Source organism: Arvicola amphibius, chromosome 7, assembly GCF_903992535.2.
Source record: "Arvicola amphibius chromosome 7, mArvAmp1.2, whole genome shotgun sequence".
NCBI lineage: Eukaryota > Metazoa > Chordata > Mammalia > Rodentia > Cricetidae > Arvicola > Arvicola amphibius.
In genome coordinates, this window is record NC_052053.1 from 45,364,352 (window position 1) to 45,388,051 (window position 23,700).

Consider the following 23,700-nt stretch of genomic DNA (forward strand, 5'->3'; position numbering starts at 1 on the left):
AATGAGAATTACGGTGAAGATCGAGCCTTGAAAACGGCCATATGTGAGCCGGATTATAGTGGATGCTGCGGCCGCCTGGAATCTGAGTTCTGGGCAACTAAGTTAAGGGGCAATTGATTGGTGCAGTGGTTCCAGAGGCGTGCGTAGCTAGATAACCTGGAGCCCCCGTGTTAGAGACACTTGCCTTTGGTGACCACATTCTTGTTTATCTTCTATGTCAGGAAGTCATCTCTTGTCAGCATGTAGGGTTGCCTTTTCCTGCCTTCCCTGACCACTGCTGCAGAACTCTCTTTAGGCGCGATAGTTTTAAAGACCCTTTTCTGAATATGGAGCTGCTCAGCACAGCTTCCTTGTCGCCCAGCACAGAGGAGAGGTAAGTGTATCCAACTTGAGTCGTGGCTTGCTGCGGCAGGAAGCTCCCGCCCAGCGGTAAGTTAGGGAGGCAGCAGGAGCTCCGGACTTCCGGACCTCGAGGTCGTCCATCTGTGGCACCAAGAGGGTTCCCAAGATCTCAGGACAGGCACAGGCCAGGATAGCCAAGCTTTAATTATCAGCTTGGCGACACAGCCTGGGACAACAGGAGAATCACAAAAGCACACTCCCATCCTTCACTGTATACACCACGGGTCTGCAGCCTCTGAATCCCAGTAGTTGTTAAACAGGAAGAGAGAGCAGCAAGCGGCCCCTTTAAGGCACTCTGCCTCCTCTAATTTTTCTGACCCTCGTCGCCGCCCGTTGCCCCGCCCCCTCGCGCACGCGCACTCCCTCCCGCCTACCGCGCCGCTGCCGCCTAGTACAAGAGCTCGTCTGCTCTCGCGCCCAGGGTGAGTCGAAGCGACGCCTGAGCGCCCGGCCCTGTCGCCGCGGCCCCGGCAGGTAAGAGGTTGACTCGGCTCTGTGGGCGCGAGGCTAGCGGCAACCACGAGGAACCGCAGGCTCCGGGATCCACTACGCCTCACGTGTTCCATGGGCCTCGGGCCGGGCCCGGCGCCGCGTCTGCGGCCGCGCCCCGACCCCACAGCCCCTTGTGGTCGTCAGGGCCTCCTCCCCCCACGTTACCCCCCGCCGCTCCCCCAGACCCTTAGTCGTGCGAGGTCCTCGAAGCCCACCTCGGGCTGGCGTGGGGTTCACGGTCTCATCGGGGACACCCAGCCAGTATCACCCAGGTTTCCTTGGCCACTTGGCGCCTCTCTTGTGTTGCCAGCACAACCTTCACCTGAGTTCCCGTCCAAGTTTCTACCAGGCTAGGCCTCTCAGGTCAAGCATTTGTAAGCATTGTCGGGGTCAAGTAGGCAGGTGAGCGCATACAGTGGTGTGAAGCCAGGGCTACTAGGACCAAGGTATCCAGGAACCCAGAGAGGATGGGTTGGAGCTCTTTGTTGGGTTGACCAACTGCAATTACCTGAGTGACTGAAATAGTCTGTCTCTCCATATTTGTGCACTCAGTGACTGAAATATTCTCTCACCATATTTATGCACTCAGTGTCTTGGGTGGCATCCGGGAATCTACATTTGATTGGAGGGAGAGTGGTGGCTCACTCTAGTATAAAGTTGTGGCTGTGACTGTCAAGTTGACCACCTTCTTGTGGGCAGTGGTCACCAGCCCCAAAGCACCTGCTGAGTATCCTGTCTAACATACCTCCCTCTCAGAGCTGCCTTCCCCCTGTCCTGCTGGCCTGTAGGCTTAAAACTTGAACGCACCTGGACTCTGTCTGGGACTCCAGCCATTAGAATCGGAAATTGGTGATTTCTTTTGAGGCAGGCTCCTGTAGATGCTGGCTTCACTTTTAACTGGTTTGAACTCGTGAGCCTCTTGTGTCCTGAATGTTTTGAGGCTGACTGGCTAAATCCTCCCGCCCCATGGGGTGTTTCTGTGTAGCTCTCAGTTCATTTTGTAGACCAGGCTGGCCTTGATCTTCCTGCGGGTCTCCCAAATGTAATGGATGCTCCACCACACCCAGTCTTATTATTTTTTTGTTTTGTTTTATTTTTCTCTAGCTTTGGAGCCTGTCCTGGAACTAGCTCTTGTATACCAGGCTGGCCTTTTATTCACAGAGATCCACCTGTCTCTGCCTCCCAGCGTGCTGAGATTACAGGCAGGTACGCCCCAACACCTGGCTGCTTTCATATATTAATGTTTGGCATCTTGAAGAAAGATCCCGTCCGTTCCAAAGTGGGGGTGGTGGTGCTAGGGCACACTTGTTGGCAAGGTCATAGGGCCTGCTCACCCCAGACTTGCCCTCCGCTGTTGCCCTGCCCTCTCACTGGAGGAGGGAGATGCGCCAGTCTTTGAAAGGGACTTTCTATTTTCCTTGTTTTCAGCCTCCTCAATTCCTCCTACCTTTTTTTTTTTCAAAATATTTTTTATGTATACAATGTTCTGTCTGCATGTATATGCTGTCTGCTTGTATACCTACAGATCTGAAGAGGGCACCAGATCTCATAAATGGTGTGAGCCAACGTGTGGTTGCTGGGAATTGAACTCAGGACCTTTGGAAGAACAGCCAGTGACTGCATTGTATGGTTCAGTTAATCACCGTCCGACCTCATTTTCTTATACCGTCAGTGAACAGGGTTAGTTATGTGAATGAGGCTGTCTTAGCATTAGTGAACTCTATAAGATAGGACTCCAACCTTTTCATTTTAACCACTTGAACCATCTCTCCAGCACCCTTTATGGTCAACAGAATTGGTGGTTATGGTCATAGTATGGCCAAATTTCCATTAAGAATAAGTTCCAGGTCAGGCCTGGTGGTTGGTGTATATGCCTGTTATACCAACTGTACTCCGAGGCTAAGGCAGGAGGTTTTTTATATCAGGTACATAGCTAAGGCCTGTCTCAAAAGCTGAAAGCACCAAGCAACTGGTATTTCCTGGGCTCCAGAGTTTTGTGCCCTGGAGAGACCTATGGGACCTACCCTCCTCCAGTCCTTGCACCTGGGCTTGAGCTACCGCAGTCTGTGACCTTGATGGAGTTGGCTGCCAGGTAAAACAGCTTGGCTGCTCCTATGCCCTGTGTAGTGGGTGTTACTGTTCCTTCCTCTAGGATTGAAGACTTTGAGACAGACATGCTTTTTTGTTTGTTTGTTGGGGGGCAGTTGTCTTAGTCTTACTATGTAAGTGTAAGTGTGAGGTTTCCGGTTTAATTACAAAGCTAGAATTTACATCATGCTTCCTCCTCACATTGATTGAGGAGGAATCCACGTCCAGTGACGTTTACAAGCATGTCTTAGTTGCTTCTTTGAGAGGTGCTGTTCATTGCACAGCCACATGGTGTGCTTTTGTGCGTGGCATTCGGTGATGGACCTATTGCTGGATGCAGGGGCTCGCATTTCAGGCAGGTGCTGTCGAGCTGATCAGAGTAACTGTTTTCCTCTGTGCTGCAGCATGCATCTAGTCTGCAGTCTCACGCTGCTCTTGCTGATTCTCCAGAGGAAACCTTGGCAGTAGCCACGCTGGTTTACTCTTGGAGCTCTTGTAGTACAATGTGCACTGAGCCCTTAGCATTCTAGAAAGCAGCTTTTGCACCTGCAACTTGTGAGGTCAAAGGAAGCCACTGCTAAGGTGATGGCCACTGGGTTCATACTCCTGTGTTTCCATGATCAGACTCCTTTCATGATCAGACTCCTTGGGTGCATTTACAAGCTCCCACACTTCTGCACAGAAGGGCCACCTCTTGTTAGTTTGGCCTGTTAGTTTCTGTCAGAAAGCCTTTTTTAAATTGTCTAAGGCGCTTTGAAGCAAAGCTCACGTGCCTGCAGACATCCTGGATAGAGCAGTGAGGAAGCCTTTTTGAGGGTCAAGTCTTCCTTAGGCTCACAAAGGGGTCAAGAGCAGGTCACGTCACACAGCATCTGAAGCTTTAGCCTTCAGTAGGGTGATAGTTATCCCTGGCAAGAATTGCTGTTTTTATTTGGGGGCATGTTAGGTGAATGCTTTCTCGCTGAGTTATTACAACTCAGTCCCAACAACCTTTTTGTTGTTTTGAGGCAGGAGTTTTTGAGTGGTCCTGGCTCTACTAGGACTTGCTCTATAGACTAGTCTGGCCTCAAACTCAGAAATCCACCTGCCTCTTCATCCCAAGTGTTGAGATTAAAGGCATGTGCCACCGTGCCTGGCCAAATTTATTTTATGTGTATGCTTTTGTTTGTTTTGTTTTTTGCCAGCATGTACGTCTGCATACCACATGCATGTAGTCCCTACAGAGGCCCAAAGAGGGTGTCAGGTCCTCTGAACTGGACTGAGAGATAGTTTTAAGCCCACAGAATCAAACGCAGGTCCTCTGGAACAGCATCCAGTCTCCTCCCAATAACCTTTCTAAAGAGAGAATTTATTTTTAGGTCCCTTACTGTAGAGTACGCTTTAGCTGACAGCCTCTTCCACTGTGACTCCCCTTCACGGTGTCTGCCCGGTGGGCTCCAGAGCGGAGCCATGGCCACAGAGGAGAAGAAGCCAGAGACAGAGGCTGCGAGAGCACAGCCCACCCCCTCCTCGTCAGCCACGCAAAGCAAGGTATGTCCTACAGGGACCACTGGCAGGCCCCACTGGCTGTGCCCAGTGAGGTGTGCTGCCCATGTGAGTTTCTGCCCACACAGCAGTGGTCACATAGAGCTACGTGCTGGGTGTCATCAGATTCCCAGACCTAAGATGGTGGGGGTGGGGTTAAACACAAAAGTACAGCTGATTTTGAGGTGGGGTCTTCCTGTAGGCCTGGCTGGTGAGGAACACAACATGCACACCAGGCTAGTTTTGAACACATATGGGTATACCTGCTTTTGCCTCCCTCTCCCCTTCATGTGCTGGATTTAATTTAAAGACATGTACCACCACACTTGGCCAAAAAATTACAAATTCTCGGTGTGTTGAGGTGGGAACTCCAAAGGAAGTATGGACTTTGTAGAGAAGGATAGGCTCCCGCTGACAGTTTGAAGGGTGACATCAGATAAGATTGTAGTCAGTTCTTCTGTGTGAGTTTGAACAGCTAATACTAAAAATGCTTTGGGCATCAAATGAGTTGATTGGGTGGTGGTAGTTGCCTCTGGCTAAGTTGTACTGTCTCCCATAGCCCACACCTGTTAAGCCAAATTATGCTCTGAAGTTCACCTTGGCTGGCCACACAAAAGCTGTGTCCTCTGTGAAGTTCAGCCCCAATGGGGAGTGGCTGGCAAGTTCATGTGAGTATCCTTCAGCTGAGGAAGGGGTTTGGTGGTAGGGGGGCATTGACTGTTATTCTTACTGCTCCCGCAAGTTAGCCTTCAGCTTGTAATATGCCTATTCATATGCTGTTGCCACTGACCGTATGTGTGGCTCTCTGTGCACACTTACTTCTCTGAGTGACCTAGGCCCTCTATTTTAGGAGAAATGGTCACAACCTTTTCTTACTTATTTTTTTTTTATTTTATTTTTGGTTTTTGGAGACACAGCTTCTCTGTAGCTTTAGGAGCCTATCCTGGAACTAGGCCAGACTGGCCTTGAACTCAGAGAGAGATCCTGCTTCTGCCCCCAATGGTGGGTTTAAAGGCGTGTGCTGCCACCGCCTAGCTGTCACAACCTTTTCTAATGCCAGCTTCTTTACATTTCTTTTCAGCTGCTGATAAACTCATTAAAATATGGGGAGCATATGACGGGAAGTTCGAGAAAACCATATCTGGTCACAAGCTGGTAGGTTTCCTGTGAGGTGTACTGGTTGTTGAGCCAGATGACTGATTGCCATGTCTGTTCTGGCATTTTATAGATCGGGCTGGCCTCGAACTTGGAGGGAGATCTGGCTGTCCTGACCTGAGCTTAGGGATTACAGGTGTGCACCATCACCCGGCTTGTCAGGCCTGTCTTTAAGACCGATGGGTGCAGGGTTTTATGTAGTTCAGGGAATCAGGCTTACACTACCACACCTGGCTGACTTATATATATATATATATATTTTTTTTTTTGGTTTTTTTTTTTTGAGACAGGGTTTCTCTACAGCTTCAGAGCCTGTCCTGGAGCTAGCTCTTGTAGACCAGGCTGGTCTCGAACTCACAGAGATCCGCCTGCCTCTGCCTCCCGAGTGCTGGGATTAAAGGCGTGCGCCACCACCGCCCGGCGCTGACTTATATTTTTAGTGCAGACACTTTAAGCCTCCACAGGTCAATCAGTCTAGGAAGCCTGGCAGAGCTGAGAGTAGTAGGACCTTTTGCCCTAGGTCAGGTGTCTTATGCTAATGCTGGCTGGCTAGATTTCCTGAGGGCATGGTTCATAGCTAGGTAGTGCTGATCTTTTACTGGTCATTTGGATTTTGATCCATAAGGTGCTAATCAGCTGTTTTTCCTTCCCAAGGGAATATCTGATGTAGCCTGGTCGTCAGATTCTAACCTCCTCGTGTCTGCCTCTGATGACAAAACTCTGAAAATATGGGACGTGAGTTCTGTAAGTGACACTGGTCTCCCAGGGAGCGCCTGTAGTTGAGAGGAGTTGGATGTGTATGGTTGGTCTTGGGGAGGTCTTCAGATGTACTGGAAGTCCAAGAATTGTATCTGGGAAAATGTAGCCCCTGGGAATCGTTGAGCTTGGTGTGCTCCATTCTAGGGAAAGTGTCTGAAGACCCTGAAGGGCCACAGTAACTATGTCTTCTGCTGCAACTTCAACCCTCAGTCCAACCTCATCGTCTCAGGGTCTGTAAGTGCGTGGGTCTCTCCTGGGGGGCAAGGGAGGGCAGGTAATGTGTCCAGTGTTACATTGGTGTTCAGGGTGGGGTCACGGTTTGAGTCTCAGGGACTACACTGTTGCTGCTCCTCTGTTCCTAGAGTCACTTTAATGTCCTGTCTCATCTTTAGTTTGATGAAAGTGTGAGGATATGGGATGTGAAGACAGGGAAGTGTCTCAAGACTTTGCCTGCCCATTCGGACCCAGTCTCAGCCGTAAGTCCTCCTCGCATCTGCTTAGAGGTTCCTCTCCATGGGGTGAACTTGTTTACTCACATGCAGCATCCAGATGACCAGAGGCCAAGACATTGTTTGGCCCTGTGAGCTGTAGTAGGTGGGTGGGGTACAGTGGGGAGCATCATGAGGGACTTTGTGGGTTGGGAGGTACCAGGGGTTTTCTTTGTGTAACAGCCCTGACTGGAGAACAGTTGTAACAGTTGGTTCTGGAGAAGAAGCAGAGAACTCTTTATCTGGATAGACAGGCAGTTAGAAGAGAATGACACTGGGCTTGGCTCCAGCATTTGAAACTCAAAGCCCACCCCCAGTGACACACTTCCTCCAATAAGGAAAGCCAAAAGCCATACCTCCTAATATTTGCTGTGCCTCACCTTCAGCAGAGAGTCCTGTTAATTGGTCCATGGCAGGTCTAGGTGCCTTGTGGACTTGCTAATTTTCTTCTCCAAGGTGCTACCTGCACATTAGCTGCATGGAATTCATGTGCCCATATCAACTTCTTATCCCATAATGTCCTGATACGAATTTGTTTTGGGTATTAAAGAGAGGGATGAATGTGGGTAGTTGGGTTATCTTGAATTAAGGAAGGAGGCCTAAGTAGCTCACAGTTATGGTTGAGTGGCTGTTTGGGATCTGGCATGTAGTTCCAGCAGTAGAAAGTGACCTCTGGTTCCAGTGCTGTAGCGTCCAGCTTGGTTTGTCAGGTCCATGATGGCAAGAGTCCCTGGAATCTAAAGGTTGCTTGTTTTTCTGCATGCCTGTGAGCCTAGCACTTAGGAAGCATGTCACCACACCAGGTATTGAGAGTTCATCTGTAAAAGCTTTGTCTTCAGCCACACCTGCGGAAGACTGTGTGAAAGTTACAGAAATTCTGGAGATGTAGGCCAGTTAGTAGAGTATTTGCCCAACCTACACCAGTCTTTGGGTTTTGTCATATAAGTACAGGCATAGTGATATACACCTGTAATCCCAGCACTTTGGCAGAAGCAGGAAAATTAAGGGATAAGAGTTACAGCTACGTAGTGAATTCACAGAGTCAACTGCTGTTACATAAGGTCCCATAGTGGTCTGAGTCTCATGGCTGGTCTGTCCCATTGAGCATCTGGAGTGGCAGTGATCTGGGTATCAGGACTCAGGCTTAGTGAGTGAGTACCACAGCACCTGGGGACTACTCCAAGACACTGACTTCTTCAAAGTCTTGGTTTTTTGCTGGTGGAAAAAGGTCTGTCCCGTCGCGCCGCCCCCACCCCCTTGTATTGGCCTTATTGGGTGCCCAAAGGGAAGGTGTGTGGTAAGTTCTGTGGGTAGGATGCCTTTGGGATCCAGAGCCATATGCTACTGATTAGGAAGTCAGCTGCTTTTCCTCTCATTTGTAGGTTCATTTTAACCGCGATGGATCGTTGATCGTATCCAGTAGCTACGATGGTCTATGGTAAGTGAGTCTTCACTAGTGAACAAATGTGTATGGCCTGTTGTGCTGTTGTTCCAGCTCTGGTATAGTCTTTTAGAAGCCTGTGCCTCTCTGGTTGCAGGTCATTGCAGACATGTGTTACAGAGTCCAGGGGGTGAAAAGCTGTAAAAGGAGGAGGTGGTGGAGGTGATGGCTGAGATGCGAGACCACCCAGGGCAAGGTTGAGAACTGAGAGCTCTTTTCATACCCCTGGGTGTGTGAGTGCCCTTTCAAAGTTGTAGAAAGATAGTAAAGGGGCTCAATCCTTGTGGTAAGTGCAGTGGCCCTGACCACAGAACCCATGAATTCTGGGCAGGTGAGACAACCAGATCCCATGTGGAAGAGAGAAGCCAGGGGTGTGGTCTGCAGAGCTTCCAACAGTGCATGCCATTGTCGATCTGACTGCTAGGTAGAAGTGCTCAGGGTCCTTGAGAGACAAGGGGAGTGTAGGGCACAGGAGGCAGACTTGAGAGTACAGTGCTGGGAGATCATCACTGTTCTGTGTTGAGCAGGAATAGGGGCTGAGAGAGAATGAGTGAGCCGTGCTGGTGAGTGAAGCAGTGTTGGTGTATGGCAGGGGCGATGGGCTTGCTGCCTACCTCACTAAAGGCGATCCATGACTTTGAGGCTAAAAAGACCTTGGATGCATTTAAATATACCTAAAATTAGAGATACTTAAAATGAAGTATTTGAGAAGGGCAGGTGACTGAAATCTCTGCAGCAAAATCCCAAGAACTGATTTGAAGGATAGGACAGGGAAGAGTGGCCTGGAGTGAACCAAAGGAGCTAGAAACTTCTGTGCCCCAAGCAGTGCTATGACCAAAAGGCAGAGAGTAAAATCTAAACATAACAGAAGGTGACATAAATTTTTACTTACTTTTTTGTGGTGCTGCAGATGGAACCAAGCCTTGCAGTTGCTTAGTTGGAACTTTGCCACTTTGACTGAACAGGCCAGGCTGGGACTTGAAGCCCCTTGGCAATATTATTTGTTTACTGGGCATGTGATGTGAACTAAACATTTTCTTTCACTTTGGAGTGGCACAAACTTTACCAAAAAGATAGTTCTCTCAAAAGAAAGCTAAAGCCCTTAAAGCTTGTTTCAGTTCTGCCAGTCTGTGTTTACTGTGCTGTCTCTGTTATAGGCAGAGTGGCCCCAAGAGACCTCATGTAGAAGCACACTTGAAACTTGAATTTCCGAGAATGAGTCCAGTACACGGGAGGTTGGGGAAATGGTAACAGGAGAACCACAGGTCTGTGAGAGTGGGTTGGCTGGTCCCAGACACCAGTCTGCAACCAGCACACAGCCCCATCGTGGGACTGGATGTGCTGATGGGTAATTACCTGAGCTCTGGCTCTTGTCTGGCATGGTGCACCTGATTTTGCCCAGGTGGTTATAGCATTTGGGGCTGTGGTTACCTGGGTGTGTGCACAAAGACACTCCTGACCTCCTGGGACTCTGTACTTGTCACCAGTAAAAGCCATAATCCACTTGAGACCATTCTTCTGTTTGCCACAAAGAATAACACAGGTGGCAGAGATGCTAGAGAGAAAGAAGTCTGGGGCACAGAGCCCCTGCACCCCCAAGTGTCCTGCCCTCCTAGCACCCACGTATGTTGACCACCCTGTGGTGCTTAGACAATGACCTAGAACCTGGGATAGGCTTCAGACCATGTGTAGCCTTGGGTTTAAGGAACTTTCCAAAAAGTTAGAAACAGTTTATTGAAGAAGCTGGCAGGGAGGAAGTTTGGGAAGTTAAAGGAGATAGAGCATACCCTCATCCCAGCACTCTGGGGACAGATGCTGGCACAATTCATAATTTGAAGACATCCAGGGCTTTATGCTGAGACCCTGTCAGAAAGGAAGACAGAGGAATCAGTATGTAAGGCATGTTTGATGGGTAAAATTTGTGACTGAAAAGTAAAGATGAGCAAGGTAAACAATAGGGGGTGGTGTCTGAGCCCAGAGAGGACTAGAGTACCTAGCAGTGCACTGCACTTGACCCCTCTTCTCCTAGGTGGACTCTGGAGATGTGTGCTGGAGGTGGCCACCCTAAAGAGCCGGAGGGAGTGATTAATAGAGTACTCTTGGGGTCCTGGGACCTTAAAATTAATTAATTAGTTTATCAGAGACAGGGTCCCATTTTGTAGCCCTAGGACTCAAATGCAGACACTCACAAGTAAAAACAAATTTAAAAACAGAAACTGAAGTCACTCATACGGTAAGTTCTTTTCCCCTTGTCCTTGCTTGTCACTGGGAAGTATAGTAAGCATCGGTACTTGCCAGTTGTCCCTTAGCCAGTAAGTGACAGACCAGGATCCTGCTTCTGAGTCAGCTGCATTACCTTTGGAACCTGAGCAGCACCTGTTCTCTGAGATTCAGGATCATGCATTGGCCTGGATTTAAGGTGATATGCCTGGAGTTAACCAGGTAGATCATGGTAAAGATGGTAAAGATCTCTGTTGACAATTAAATGCTAAGATGTTTAGCAATGCTTTGATAGGAGAGGGGAGGAGTATGGAGATTGAGACTGAGCGCACACCCTGGGGAGTTCAGGGTAGAGTCAGAAGTCAGCCTCTGCCAGTAAGCAGTTAGTTCAGTTTCAGTCCCTCCGGGTGATTTTGCTATTGTACAAAAGTGAATTTAAAAGAGGCCAGCAGGTGGTACAGTCTTTAAGCCTTTAATCCTGGCACTGGGAAGGCATATCTTTGTGAGTTCAAGGCCAGCTAGAGCTACCTAGCGAGACTATCTCAAAAACCAAGCAAACAAACAAAAACATACACAAAAGAGAAACCTACAGAGGGTTCCAGTTGTGGCAGCTTATGTCTGTTCCTCGGCATGAGAATCACAAATAAAATGGAGCCTGCAGAGACGGGTCACTGGGCATGTGCAGAGAGGAAGAAAGGGCTGTTGCTTCTGGACCAGACAAGCTTGTTCTAAGAGAGGAGACTTTGGGAGCTGTGGAGAGGCTGGTGTTGGGGAGGAGTTTTTCAAGACGTGGTTTCTCTGTGCAGCCCTGACTCAGAATTCATTCTGTAGAGCAGACTGCCTCTGCCTCCAGAATACTAAGGTGTGTACCACCACTGCCTGGCTTTTTTTTTTTTTTTTTTTTTTTTAAGATTTTTATTTATTGGGGCTGAATAGATGGCTCATCAATTAAGAGCACTGGCTAACCAGACGGTGGTGGCACACTCATTTAATCCCAGCACTTGGGAGGCAGTAGCAGGTGAATCTCTGAGTTAGAGGCCAACCTGGTGTATATAGTGAGTTCCAGGACAGCCAAGGGTATGTGGAGAAACTGTCTAGAAAAACTTTTTAAAAAATTATTATGTATACAGTGTTCTACTTGCATGTATCCCTGTAGGATAGAAGAGGGCACAGAATCTCATTATAGATGGTTGCGAACCACTATGTTTTCTGGGAATTGAACTCAGGACCTCTGGAAAACAACCAGTGCTCTTAACCTAAACCATCACTGCAATCTTTTTGTTTGTTTTTGTTTTGTTTTGTTTTGTTTTGTTTTGTTTTGAGATAGGGTTTTTCTTTGTAATCCTGCCTAGAGGACAGGTATCCTTTATGCCTATTTGGGAGACAGTCTGCAATAGTGGAGCCCGCCTGCCCGTGTGTGCATACGAAGTTTACTCAGTCTCTAGAGACAGAGTAATTGTTAAAGCTGTGGGTTCAGTACGATGCTACGGGAACTGGGAGACGTGCCCTCCCAGAGCTCAGTGGGATTGGTGACAGCACTTACACAATCTGCGTCCTTACCTATGTTCTTGCTTGACAGCCGCATCTGGGACACTGCCTCTGGCCAGTGCCTGAAGACGCTTATCGGTGAGTGCTCTGGTCTGCCTGGTAGGGAGGGGTTGTGGAGGTGGGTGGATGTGGGTAGGGGCAGCTTTCCGCAGACCTGCCATGTCCTAGTGGTCCTTACAGGAGTATCTGCTTTCAAGAAGTCATCTTTCCCTTCTGTCCTGGCCTCACTACTCTGGAGGACTCATGGGGTGTCCACCTTGCCCTCCTTCCTGATTAATTAAGCTGCCTGTGGGGACCCCCCCCCCAAATCTCCTGTTCATATGAGGTCCTTGGAGTGCTTAACATTGTAGAATAGTGTCCTTTGTAGGTATTTGGGGCCCTGTACTCTCCATTGTGTGTATCAGCCTCAGCCTGCCCCTGGCCCCTTCCTTCCTGGAGTTGGGGATACATACTCACCTACTGGGGTACTCTAGTGGGGGAGAGGGCAGAGTGTCAGAAGCAGGACAGATCTGATTTCATGGGTGGGGTATCAGAAGGGTGTTACTTGGCCTTGCTGGAGTTCAGGGCTTTCAGTTAGCAATGTGAAGGTTTGGCATGACATTCTTTGTGGGTTGATAGACTGTTGTGGTGAGTTGCTACCTCCCTGGGACTGTTAGAAAAACTAGTGTGTTGGAATGATGTGCAGTAGGCAGGTACACATCCAGTGCAGGTGCAGCCATTGTAGGCAGCTCAAAGAGGTTGCCATGGGGTGGGGAATGCTAGCGTTACTATACTCACTTAAGTTCAGCCATTGTCTAGGGAACAGTCAAATTCTGTTTGGTTTTATGGGGTTGTGCTGTGTTTTTGTTTATTGTGTGTGTAACAGGATTTCAACTGTGTAGCTCTGGCTGGCCTGGAGCTTGCTTTGTAGTCCAAGCTGGTCATGAAATCAGAGATCCACCTGTTTCTGGAGTGCTGAGGTTAAAGGTGTGCAGTGCTATGCCAGAAAATTCTCTGTGTTTTGTTTTTTTTTAAAAACATAGTGTGTGCCCACAAACCAACCCCCTCTACTGTACACACATGCAACGTGTGTTTCTGTATGTGTCATGGCACACGTGTAGAGGTCAAAGGACCGCTTTCAGGAGTTAGATCTTTTCTTCTGTTGTGGGTTCTGAACTCTTTAAGTTGTCAGGCCTGTGCAGTAAGTGCACGAGCCATCTCACCAGCCCAGGGGCTTGTTTGTTTTAATTTATTTTATGTCTCAACTACAGCTTCCTCCCCCCCACCCCCCACTGCCCCATACCCTCTCCCTTTTTCCCCACCCCTAACCCCCAATCCCCTCCCCTTCCATCTCCATCCAGGAAGGGGCAGGTCTCCTATAAGTATCAAGTTGTAGTAAGACTGAGCACTTCCCCATGTCTTGACAGCCAGGGTTTTAAGATTTGTGGAATGCTTTGTTTTATATCAGTTGTTGGCTAAACTTTGGTCACCTGGAGACAACCAGGTGCAGGGCCAGGATTTAAATTTGGGCAGGCAATGGGCAATAAGCCCCAGACTGAGGGAGTCAGTAAGCCCCAGACGAAGGTGGATAATAAGCCCTAGAATGAGGGAGGCAGGCCTATTTGGCCCAAGGTCTGTTTCTTTTCCCCATGTCTCTTCAGGTTTAGCAACTGATTGTTTTCTTTGGGGAGTTTGGGAGGGAGTTGGCATTTCAAAACAGTTTTTCTATGTAGTTCTGGAACTTACTCTGTAGACCAGACTGGCCTTGAAACAAAGAGATCCTCCTGCCTCTGCCTTTCAGTGCTGGGATTAAATGTTTATACCATCACCACTTGGCTAGAAATGAAGATTATGATTAGGGCTTGCTCAACACAGGTCAGTGATGTTTCTCCAGGGATCTGTTTTAGAGGTGACCTGGGTAAGGAACACAGATAACTGTTCCATGTCAACTGAGACTGAATTATTGGCCTTATGTGACCTCAACTGGCCTCACTCTCTTGTGTCCCTTTCAGTGTTTGAGATCAGTCCCAAGGAACAGAGTCCCCTGCGAATCCCCAGTGGTAATGTGTGTGTCAGGATGCACCAGTCTTTGTATGCACATCTTAGGGCCTGGTAGAGTTGGTAGGCTTCCTTGGCTGGCCAGGTAGACCCACTCCAAGACACACCCTTCTCACCCAGGTGAGGGGCAGATGCCCGAGGGTCCACTCTGGAGGAGGATATGGTATTGCTGTGCCCTGGAAAGCAGCTTTTATGTGAGCAATTTCTAGAAGATTGCTTCAGCAGTGCAGCAGCCCACCCGCACCCCTCTCCAAATGCAGTCAGCAGCCTGGTCGAATGAGAATGTGTCTGTAGGACTCTTAGGCCAGGCAGCTCTCTCCAGGGGATCAGCTGTTCAGCTCTTCTGGGGAGCGTTGGGCCTCCTTTCACAAGCGGTGAAACCTCGTATTGGCAGGGCACTGGGGTGAAGACTTAGAATGATCAAGGAAGGTGTTGGGAGATGGAACATCAGGCTGTCGGAGGGAAATGGTGACAGTACAGGTGGCAGGGGCCTTACACAGATGTCCTGCATGGGTGACAGGGAGCTGTCCTGCCTCTCTACTCTGCCAAGAGTCAACCTATCTTTGTTCTATGTAGATGATGACAATCCTCCAGTGTCCTTCGTGAAATTCTCTCCAAATGGCAAATATATCCTGGCTGCAACTTTGGACAAGTGAGTGCTTTGACAGCCTTCATTGATGGGTTACTCTCCTGTTCTGTTGCCTTCTTCCAGTAGCTTAGTTGAGGTGTTTTACATTTGTGCATTAGCTTAGCCCTGGACAGTGGGCTGAGGGGCTGAAGAAAGGCTGACTGTCCATCCCAGCTAGTTCTAGTATGAGAAGGATTTGAGGCCTAGGCTGTTGCTGTAAGGCAGGCCAAAGATTTCCTCCACAGAGGTGAGGTAGGACAGGTGACCTCTGAAGACCTTGATGGGCCGCTGCGCTCTTTGACTTTTGGTTTGTTTGCTTTCAGTGCAGGGTTGGAGCCCATGACTTCACACATGCTAGGCTGGCTTTAAGCCAGTTCTCAGTCATGTAGACAGCAGAATCTCACTGTCACACATGCTGACCCCTTCTAGGTGCTCATTTAAGCTTGCACACTGTATAAGGCCTTAAAGGAACCATACCAGATTACCCCTCTTGAGAGCTGCCTGATTGGCATTATCCTGGTTAGCCTACCACTATCCTTCATCCCAAGGACGAGCAGAAGATACTTCTCTTGAAGTTTGTCCTGGATGGTTCTGGAGCCTGCATATTCCACATTCTACTTGTGGCTAACCACTGGTTTTGGGAAGAACAGCCAGCAACCTCTTTTTTTTAGTCTGTCTCTGAACTACAAGTACTAGGGTCCTTATGTTTGCTCTTTTGTACCATGGAGTGGCTGAACCTGATGGGCTGAAGGATCCTCTATCCTGACACCTGTGGTTGTTGAGGAATGATGGTATCAGAGGCGGGGCATGGCAGAGATGGCTGCTCCTCACTCCTACTCTCTCTTTCAGCACGCTGAAGCTCTGGGACTACAGCAAGGGGAAGGTAAGCTTCAGGCACGCAGCTGGCCTGGCCATCTGCATGCCAGCCCCAGGTAACAAGTTGAGGGGTGGTGCAGAAGACCCAGGAGTTGAAGCAGGAGAGACTAAGAGCCATCTTCTTTTGATAAGCAAGTTTGGTACAACTCCCTTTAAAGACATGTTTTATGAATGGTTAGCCTGCAGGTCAGAGTTTGAGTCTATGGACTCTTATATATCTAGAGTATTTTCAGAGTATATTTAGGCAGTGGTCAGATGTGTGTGCCCAGAACTTGGGATCCTGGAATGAAAGAAACACAGGTGTTAACAATGCACACCCACCTTTTCAGTGCTTGAAGACATACACTGGCCACAAGAACGAGAAGTACTGCATATTTGCCAACTTTTCCGTGACAGGTGGGAAGGTGAGTCTTCCACCGAGCTGCCGTCACCCTGCCAGCTCTCCTGAGAGGCCACCCATCACAGGTGGCTTCATGTCTTTGGGAAGCTTCCCTGAGGCTAGGGAATAAACCCATACATGCCCTTCTGCGTGGAACTGTTGTGTCTTACACCTGAATCCAGTTGAAGATCTAAGAGCAGGTGGTAACTGGATAGAAACTCATGGGGGTAGGGGGTTTGTGGCATGGGAGGCATTTGACATATCCCCAAGTTGGGGGAACAAGGGGTCAAGAGTGGTGCCAGGCAGCTTGCCTATTGCTACCACCCAGTCAGCACATAACTTCTCTGTGTCTTGCCTGTTCTCACTGACTGCCTGCTGTGCTGCTGCAGTGGATCGTGTCTGGTTCTGAAGATAACCTGGTGTATATCTGGAACCTGCAGACCAAGGAGATTGTGCAGAAGTTGCAGGGTCACACAGGTGGGCAGTCCTTTGGGGACGGACCATACGGGGTGAAGCTACCCAGGGGAGCTGCTGAGTCCTCCAATTGCTTGGTTGTCTCTGGGATTTAGGGGTACACAAGCAGGCGTTGCTACTCTGTTCTGCCTGCCATCCCAGCCCTGAGGCCTGACATAGCATGTGACTATCTTGGAAGTGGCATCAAGGGCTCTTGTCTGGGGTTCTGGGCCCAGTTGTTTATAGATGTTGACTAAGACCCAGGTCTCGTGGGAGTATAGCTTGTTTTCCTCATTGGAGACCATGCATCTGGGACCCAAAAGTGGATATGGAAAGTGTCTAACATATATGGTAAGCTGCATTTCCTGGAGGTTCCAGCCTCTTTCAGAGATGCTGGTTTCCATTTCCCAAGCAGAGCTCAGCCTTGAGTGAGGCCAGCACCTGATTCTGAGGTGTAGCTATGGGTTGACCTCGTTTTAGTTGTTCCTGCCTGCCCACTTTCTGTGCGAGGGCAAGGACGTCGTGCCCCTTTGCAGCTTTGAGGAGGGGGGTGCTCTCTTTCTGACAGCAGTTGCCTTCATCTGGGAGTGAGTTGGTTACATTTGCTGTGGTTCCTGAGCACCCAGGAAACAGGCTGAGTTAGTGAACCTCATGTGCCATCTCATTAATGCCAATAGCCCAGCCCAGGTGTATGGTTACTTCTTGCTTAGGGGGAGCAACCAGATACAAGTTTGTTGGGTGGTAGGAGGCAGTGAGAGTAGTCAGCCCCGAGACCAGTGTGGAGAGCCTGTAGACATACGGTATGAGGACCCTGCTGGACACCCACCAAGATCCCTGCACCCAGCAGACGAAGACTGTGGTGCTTAGTACTATTTCTGACATTCTGACACTCCCCTGACTCTTTCAGATGTTGTGATTTCCACGGCTTGTCATCCGACAGAGAACATCATTGCCTCGGCAGCATTAGAGAATGACAAAACCATCAAACTGTGGAAGAGTGACTGCTAAGTCCTGGCTCCACAAGAGACTTCAGGAAGCCACCCGGATTGGCAAGAAACGCATGGGGGGCAGAGGTGTGGGGCCAGACCGGGGCGACAGGCCTGGGGTACGCCTCCTCTCTGAAGATGTCGGGTCGGGGGAGTGCACATTACCGAGTCTTGATAGCCACTGTGACATTTCTTGCCAATTCTGTCCCTGCCTGGGGAGTTCATGGTCTGTTCTGTGCTCAGAGGCCGCAGATTTTTAATTTTTTATTCCAAGAGTGAGTTCAACTCATCATGGGTTGTTTTTCCCAATAATTGTTCTGTATCTTTTTGGTATTGTATTGTCCAGTGCACACACTGGAGCAGGACCTACAGCCCCACTCCCGCTCCCTACCTCCAGCCTTGGCCTGCTTGTTCATGTTCCCTGCCTCTAATAGTACCCAGTGTGTTTCCAGGGACTTCTGGAAACAGAAAGGTTCTAAGTTGTATCTGTGTCAAGTTCCTTTGTATTTTTGGAGTTCATAGGTCAACACTGACCTCCCAGTGGTTGCACAGTGTTCCCTTGTCTTTCTGGTGTCACTCAGTAAGCTACACACACTGTAATAAAAGGTGGGTTTGAACCCTCTGTGACCTTGAGTTCTGATGGGATGGGATGGGAGCTCATCCCTATCCATACCTGGCTTTTGGGGCAGGGGTTGGAAAGGTCTCTGGGAAGATGGATCCTTGCTGTGCCTCTTTCCTAATTGCTGCTGTGGGCACTGACTGTTTTTAGAAGAGGATCCTCAGTTGAGAAAGAGTGGAACTCTTGGACAGACTTTCTGGTCCTCTCCATTCTGCTTGTGGCTCAGAGTCATCTGTGTGGGAGGGAGGGGTTCAATGTGGTACTTATCCCAGCAGGTACAGCCTCCTGTCTCGGCTTCTAAACTACCAGCCTCTCTTAATCCCTGCCCCAAATGAATCCTCTGTCCTGGCTTTTGTGTGACCAGGACTGGGAAGAAGTGACGGCCATACTCAGAGCTGCACAGTAGTTTTACAACTTGTGGCCGTACCCAGAGTGGCCTGCCATGGAACAGTGCAGAGGTTCTATGGATATTTCTGGTCCAGATAGATGGGTCAGGCTGATGGACACAGGCACAGGCTGCAGAGAGGTTCTGGGTTTGTTGTGGCTGCCGCAGCCTGCTATGGAGCCAGGTCATCCTGGTCTGTGGCTGCTGACATGGGTTCTGAAGCCCCTGGCATCTGTTGGGTAGATGTGCCTGGGATCTGGTCAGCACTGAGGGCATGCTGCTGTGGGGTTTCTGGAGGGGTGTTAAGGTCCTTCCAGCTGTGGCCTGGTGTGCGGCTTCCTCCTAAGGGAGGGAGCTCGCTTGCCATGCTGAGCGCAGTATCCCCAAGTATAGTTTATTTTTTCTACAGTTGAACTCTGTTGTAGATTTATGTAAAAATACATTCTCTTTTTGAAAATAAAGGTTTTCATGTCTTGTAAATTTGTCTCATATAACTTTTTTCTAAAGATTCATCTTGTGTACATAGATGTGTTGTTGCATGTTGGAGGTCAGAGGACATATAACCTATTGTTCCCTTCTCCCACCGTATATGTCCTGGGATAGCACTCTTCAACAGGCTTGGTGGCAAGTCGTTACCAGTTGAGTCACTTTGTATAGAACAGGCTGGCCTTGAACTCAGAGATCTGCCTGCTTCTGCCTCCTGAGTGCCTGGATTAAAGGTGTGTGCCAACACTGCCCAGCTCACTTTGATGAATTTCTTAGCCATTAATTTCTTATAAGAATATAATTTCTGGGGGGGGGGGGAGGGAAATTTTTTAATTAAAAATAAATAAATTTTAAAAAAAAAGAATGTAATTTCTGGGGCTGGCAAGATGGCTCAGGGGTTAAGAGCACTGGCTGCTCTTCCAGAGGATCCAAGTTCAATTCCCAGCATCCACATGGCAGGTCACAGCTGTCTGTAATTACTGTTCCAGGGGATCCAGTGCCCTCACACAGACATACATGCAGGCAGAACACCAATGTACGTAAAATACAAATAAATTATAAAAGAATATATTTTTTTTAAAAATATTATGTATACAATATTCTGTCTGCATGTATGCCTGCAGGCCAGAAGAGGGCACCAGACCCCATTACAGATGGTTGTGAGCCACCATGTGGTTGCTGGGAATTGAACTCAGGACCTTTGGAAGAGCAGGTCTTAACCTCTGAGCCATCTCTCTAGCTCCAAGAATATAATTTTTTATAAGAACATAAGAATTCCTCTATAAGAACTTCTTAGCCCTGCGTGTTGTTATCTCCTCCATCTTGGGGTCTCCTGCGTGCCCTGATTCCTCTTCTTCCTTTCTCTCCCTGGAAATCCCACCTGTACCTCCTGCCTAGCTATTGGCTGCTTAGCTTTTTATTACAACGATCACAGCAGTACATCTCCATAGTATACAAATGCCCCACAAGTAGGGGATTATTAGGCTGACAAGGGCAGGGCAAAGGCTGACTTCTTCGTTGTCCTTATAGGCTTCCAGTGTAGTCTAGATTAAAGGTATGTCTTCCAGCCTCAAGATCCAAATCAGGGCTGGAGAGATGACTCGGCAGTTAAGAGAACTGGTTACTCTTTAAGAGGTCCAGAGTTCAGCTCCCAGCAACCACAATGGTGGCCCTTTAAACCACCTTTAATGAGATCTGGTATCTTCTGGTCTGCAGGCAGAACTCTGATCCTTTTTTTTTTTTTTTTTTTTAATCCTAATCACAGGCATTGTCACAAGATGGTCTGGATTATATAGTTCATTTCAGATAATAGTCAAGTTGACAACCAGGAATAGCCATCGCAGTCAACCTCATGTCAGCTTGACACACAGGCACTGTATATTTAATCAGGTCATAACTACACTTACTGATATAACTGTCCCTCACACTACCGTGAGCACATTCCAAACTTAGAACAGTGGTCATGTCCCTTGGGGGATATTCTTTTACATTCTCAAACTTAGATGTGGTAACCATTGATACTCTCTTAATTGATGTTGCAACATACAACAAAATTGAAAAAAAATACAAATACATTCTTTAAAAAATACAACAGAAGCACTCATGTCAGCTATCAACATTGTTTCTTCAACTGGTCATAGATGGGATTTAGAACTACTTGCCTAACCTGGCGGTGGTGGCGCACGCCTTTAATCCCAGCACTTGGGAGGCAGAGGCAGGCAGATCTCTGAGTTCGAGGCCAGCCAGGACAGTCAGGCTACACAGAGAAACCCTGTCTCAAAAAAGTAAAAAGCCCCCAAACTGCTTTTCTCTACTATCCAAACTATATTCCCTCCACACTCTCTGCAGGCAGTCACCTCAGCAGGTGTTGATTGGGCAGGTGTTGATTGGAAGCTGTTCATTTGTTGCACGCTCGCCCGCCCAGACCTGAAATAATCACAAACTATTAATTAGAACACTGCTTGGCCTATTAGCTCAGGTTTCTTAACTAAGGCTGGAGAGATGGCTCCATGGTTAAGAGCACTGGCTGCTCTTCTAGAGGTCCTAAGTTCAATTCCCAGCCACCACATGGTGGCTCACAGCCATCTGTAATGAGATCTGGTGCCCTCATAAAAATTTAAATTATGGGGCTAGAGAGGTGGCTCAGCGGTTAAGAGTTCTGACTGCTCTTTCAGAGGACCAAGGTTCAATTCCCAGCACCTACATGGCAGCTCACAACTGTCTGTGACTCCAGTTTCGTAGGATCCAACACTCTCACACAGACATATATGAAGGCAAAAACACCAATGTATATGAAATAAATTTTAAAAAATGAAAAAAAATTTAAAATTTAAATTAACTCATTTCTATTAATCTGTGAATTGCCATGAGGCTGTGGCCTACTGGTAAGGTTCTGGCTGGCAGCTGGGGTCTTTCTCTTTCGGTAGCTACACATGGTGTCTGATTCTACCTTTTTTTCTCCTCTATCTCTGCTTGGAATTCCTGCCTTGCTCTATTCTGTGCTGCCACAGGCCCAAAGCAGCTTCTTCATTAACCAACGGTAATGAAGCATTGACAGCCTACAGAGGGAGCCCACATCAGCAGGTCTGTCCTGCAAGAGTCACCCATCACACTTATTTCTGAGGAGCTTTGTGCCCTAGATCATGCTGCGCGGATTAGGCTGATGTAGCTTCCCATTAATTTTAACCACAGGGCACAGGAGATTAAAAGGAGACCAAAAAGATCTACACCCCAGCCAAACTTTCATAGCTCTGTTGTGGAGAGGGAGTCCAGTGTCCTCATGGTAATCTGGTCTCTCCTAATGTTGCTGTTCCTTTTCTTAGCCTGTTCGTTTAAGGGCATTAGAAGTTCGAAATGACTAGGGGCAAGGCTAACCTTCCAGTTCAATGGAATGTTTGCTGTGGCTCCTGGCAAGAGCACCCTCACTCACCCCAGAACCAAACTTCTAGGTCAGCAGAATTTCGAGTTGTGGGAACAAGAAGCAAAACCCTTCCTGTGGGTCACTAGAGGTGACAGTGGAGCTATTCCCCTTTCCACCCCTTGGCCCCTGGATCCCTGGTTACTGGCTGTAAAAAGAATGTACCGTATATTGGACGCCGATTCAAAGCATATACAATCTTCTGGAGAATCCCGTCCCAGCCTTCCATGCTGCTGCCACCTGATTGGTGCTGTAATTGTGTCTTTAAAAGGCCATTATGTCTTTCTATCTGGCCAGCTGCTTCAGGATGGTGGGGAGCATGGTTAGTAAGAGCAGTGGAATCCATGATTGTGCGCCCACTGTTCTCACCTGGCTGTGAAGTGAGTTCCCTGGTCAGAAGCAATACTGTGTGGAATAACATCAGTAGATCAGACATTCTGTAAGTTCACGGATGGTGGATTTGGCAGAAGCTTTACATGCAGGAAAGACAAGTCCATAACAGAATAAATGTCTTTTCCAGTAACGAGAAAGAGTTGTTCTATCTGTGGAGGAAGTGGTCCAATGTAGTCAACCTGCCACCAGGTTGCTGGCTGGTGACCCTGTGGAATGGTGCCATATCTGGTTTCAGTGTTGATCTCTGCTGCTGGCACATCTGGCACTCAACAGCAGTTGTAGGTAGGTCAGCCTTGGTCCATGTTGTTGAGCCCATACATAGCCCAAATATCTGCCACCATGGACACTTTGCTCATAGGCCCATTGGGCAGTGACAGGAATGGTTGGGGAAAGAGGCTGACTGTCTACAGAACGGGTCACCCTATCTATTTAATTATTGAACTCCTCCTCAGCTGAAGTCATCTTTTGATGAACACTTAGTAGAACACAAGTATCTTCGCAGATCTATCCACATACTTCTTCCCCAGATGTCTTTCTCACCAATTTTCATTTTTACTCTTTTCAAGTCCCTGACCATCCATGGCCGCAGCCCATGAATCAGTGACCAGTCATACATCTGGTTACCTCTCCTTTCAAGCCAACTGTATGACCATGTGTACTGTTCAAGGCTCTCCCCACTGTGAAGATTTCCCTTCACTGCTATCTGTCAGGGTTGTCCCAGAAAGGGCAACTTTCGGGTCCTGCTCAGGCCCAATCACATATGTGCTACTTCCATTTGATAATGGATTGCGACTGTTTGTATTCTGCTTTACGACTTGGTGGGTCCAGTAACACCCAGCTCATGATGAGCAGTTAGGCCTGACCATGTGTTTGGAGGAATTTGGTACTTGGTACTTTGGGTTATGAAAGCAGTGGAATGCTTTAATAACCATCCTAGTAGGAGCATGGAAGACAGAGGTGGTAAGAGTTATTTGAACTGTTAGGGCTCACTCAACATTTTTCAGAGGAAAAAAATTTTAGTGTGTTGCCTAGAGATCAATATTTTGGTGATGAAAGTGGCTGCCTTCGCCCTTGTCCCAAAGAGTCTGCCTGAGGCGAAAGTGAAGAGTTTTGGATTAATTCTGTTGACAGAAGAAATATCAAAGCAGCTTAGTATAGACTCTGTTATGTGGACATTAGTGGTAGCTGTAATGAAAGATTTATAATGAAAAGGAACAAGCTGAACAGGATAAATCACACAAAAATTTTTGAGGAGATTATGGGAGCCTTTAAGTTCTAGCCTTCAGGACTTCCATTCAGGCTTCCATTAAAGACACCAGGATGAGCTAAAGGGGGCTAAAAATCTGAAGGTTAAAATCTGAAGAATAAGAAATCTATTCACAACAGGTTCTGTCTGTCCATGTTTTCTTCTTCTTCTTCTTCTT

The 23,700-nt window shown here is 48.1% G+C and overlaps 1 protein-coding gene across 1 annotated transcript; it reads left to right on the forward strand.

Moving 5' to 3' along the window:
- The first annotated feature begins 762 nt into the window (after positions 1 to 762).
- On the forward strand, positions 763 to 18,960 carry Wdr5 (WD repeat domain 5). Its single transcript, XM_038337030.1, has 14 exons — positions 763 to 876; positions 4,341 to 4,512; positions 5,066 to 5,174; positions 5,588 to 5,661; positions 6,316 to 6,405; positions 6,565 to 6,654; positions 6,813 to 6,896; positions 8,291 to 8,346; positions 12,149 to 12,195; positions 14,731 to 14,806; positions 15,632 to 15,665; positions 15,988 to 16,062; positions 16,427 to 16,514; positions 17,398 to 18,960. Exons 2-14 carry the CDS (start codon positions 4,432 to 4,434, stop codon positions 17,496 to 17,498), a joined length of 1,005 nt encoding a protein of 334 aa, XP_038192958.1. The 5' UTR covers positions 763 to 876; positions 4,341 to 4,431; the 3' UTR covers positions 17,499 to 18,960.
- The last annotated feature ends 4,740 nt before the right edge of the window (positions 18,961 to 23,700 follow it).

Coding starts and splice junctions, on each gene's coding strand:
- Wdr5 (XM_038337030.1), top strand. CDS start 4,432: ATGGCCACAGAGGAGAAGAAGCCAGAGACAGAGGCTGCGAGAGCACAG. Junction 8,347..12,148: donor AGTAGCTACGATGGTCTATG/GTAAGTGAGTCT, acceptor CTTGCTTGACAG/CCGCATCTGGGACACTGCCT. Junction 16,063..16,426: donor TTTCCGTGACAGGTGGGAAG/GTGAGTCTTCCA, acceptor GTGCTGCTGCAG/TGGATCGTGTCTGGTTCTGA.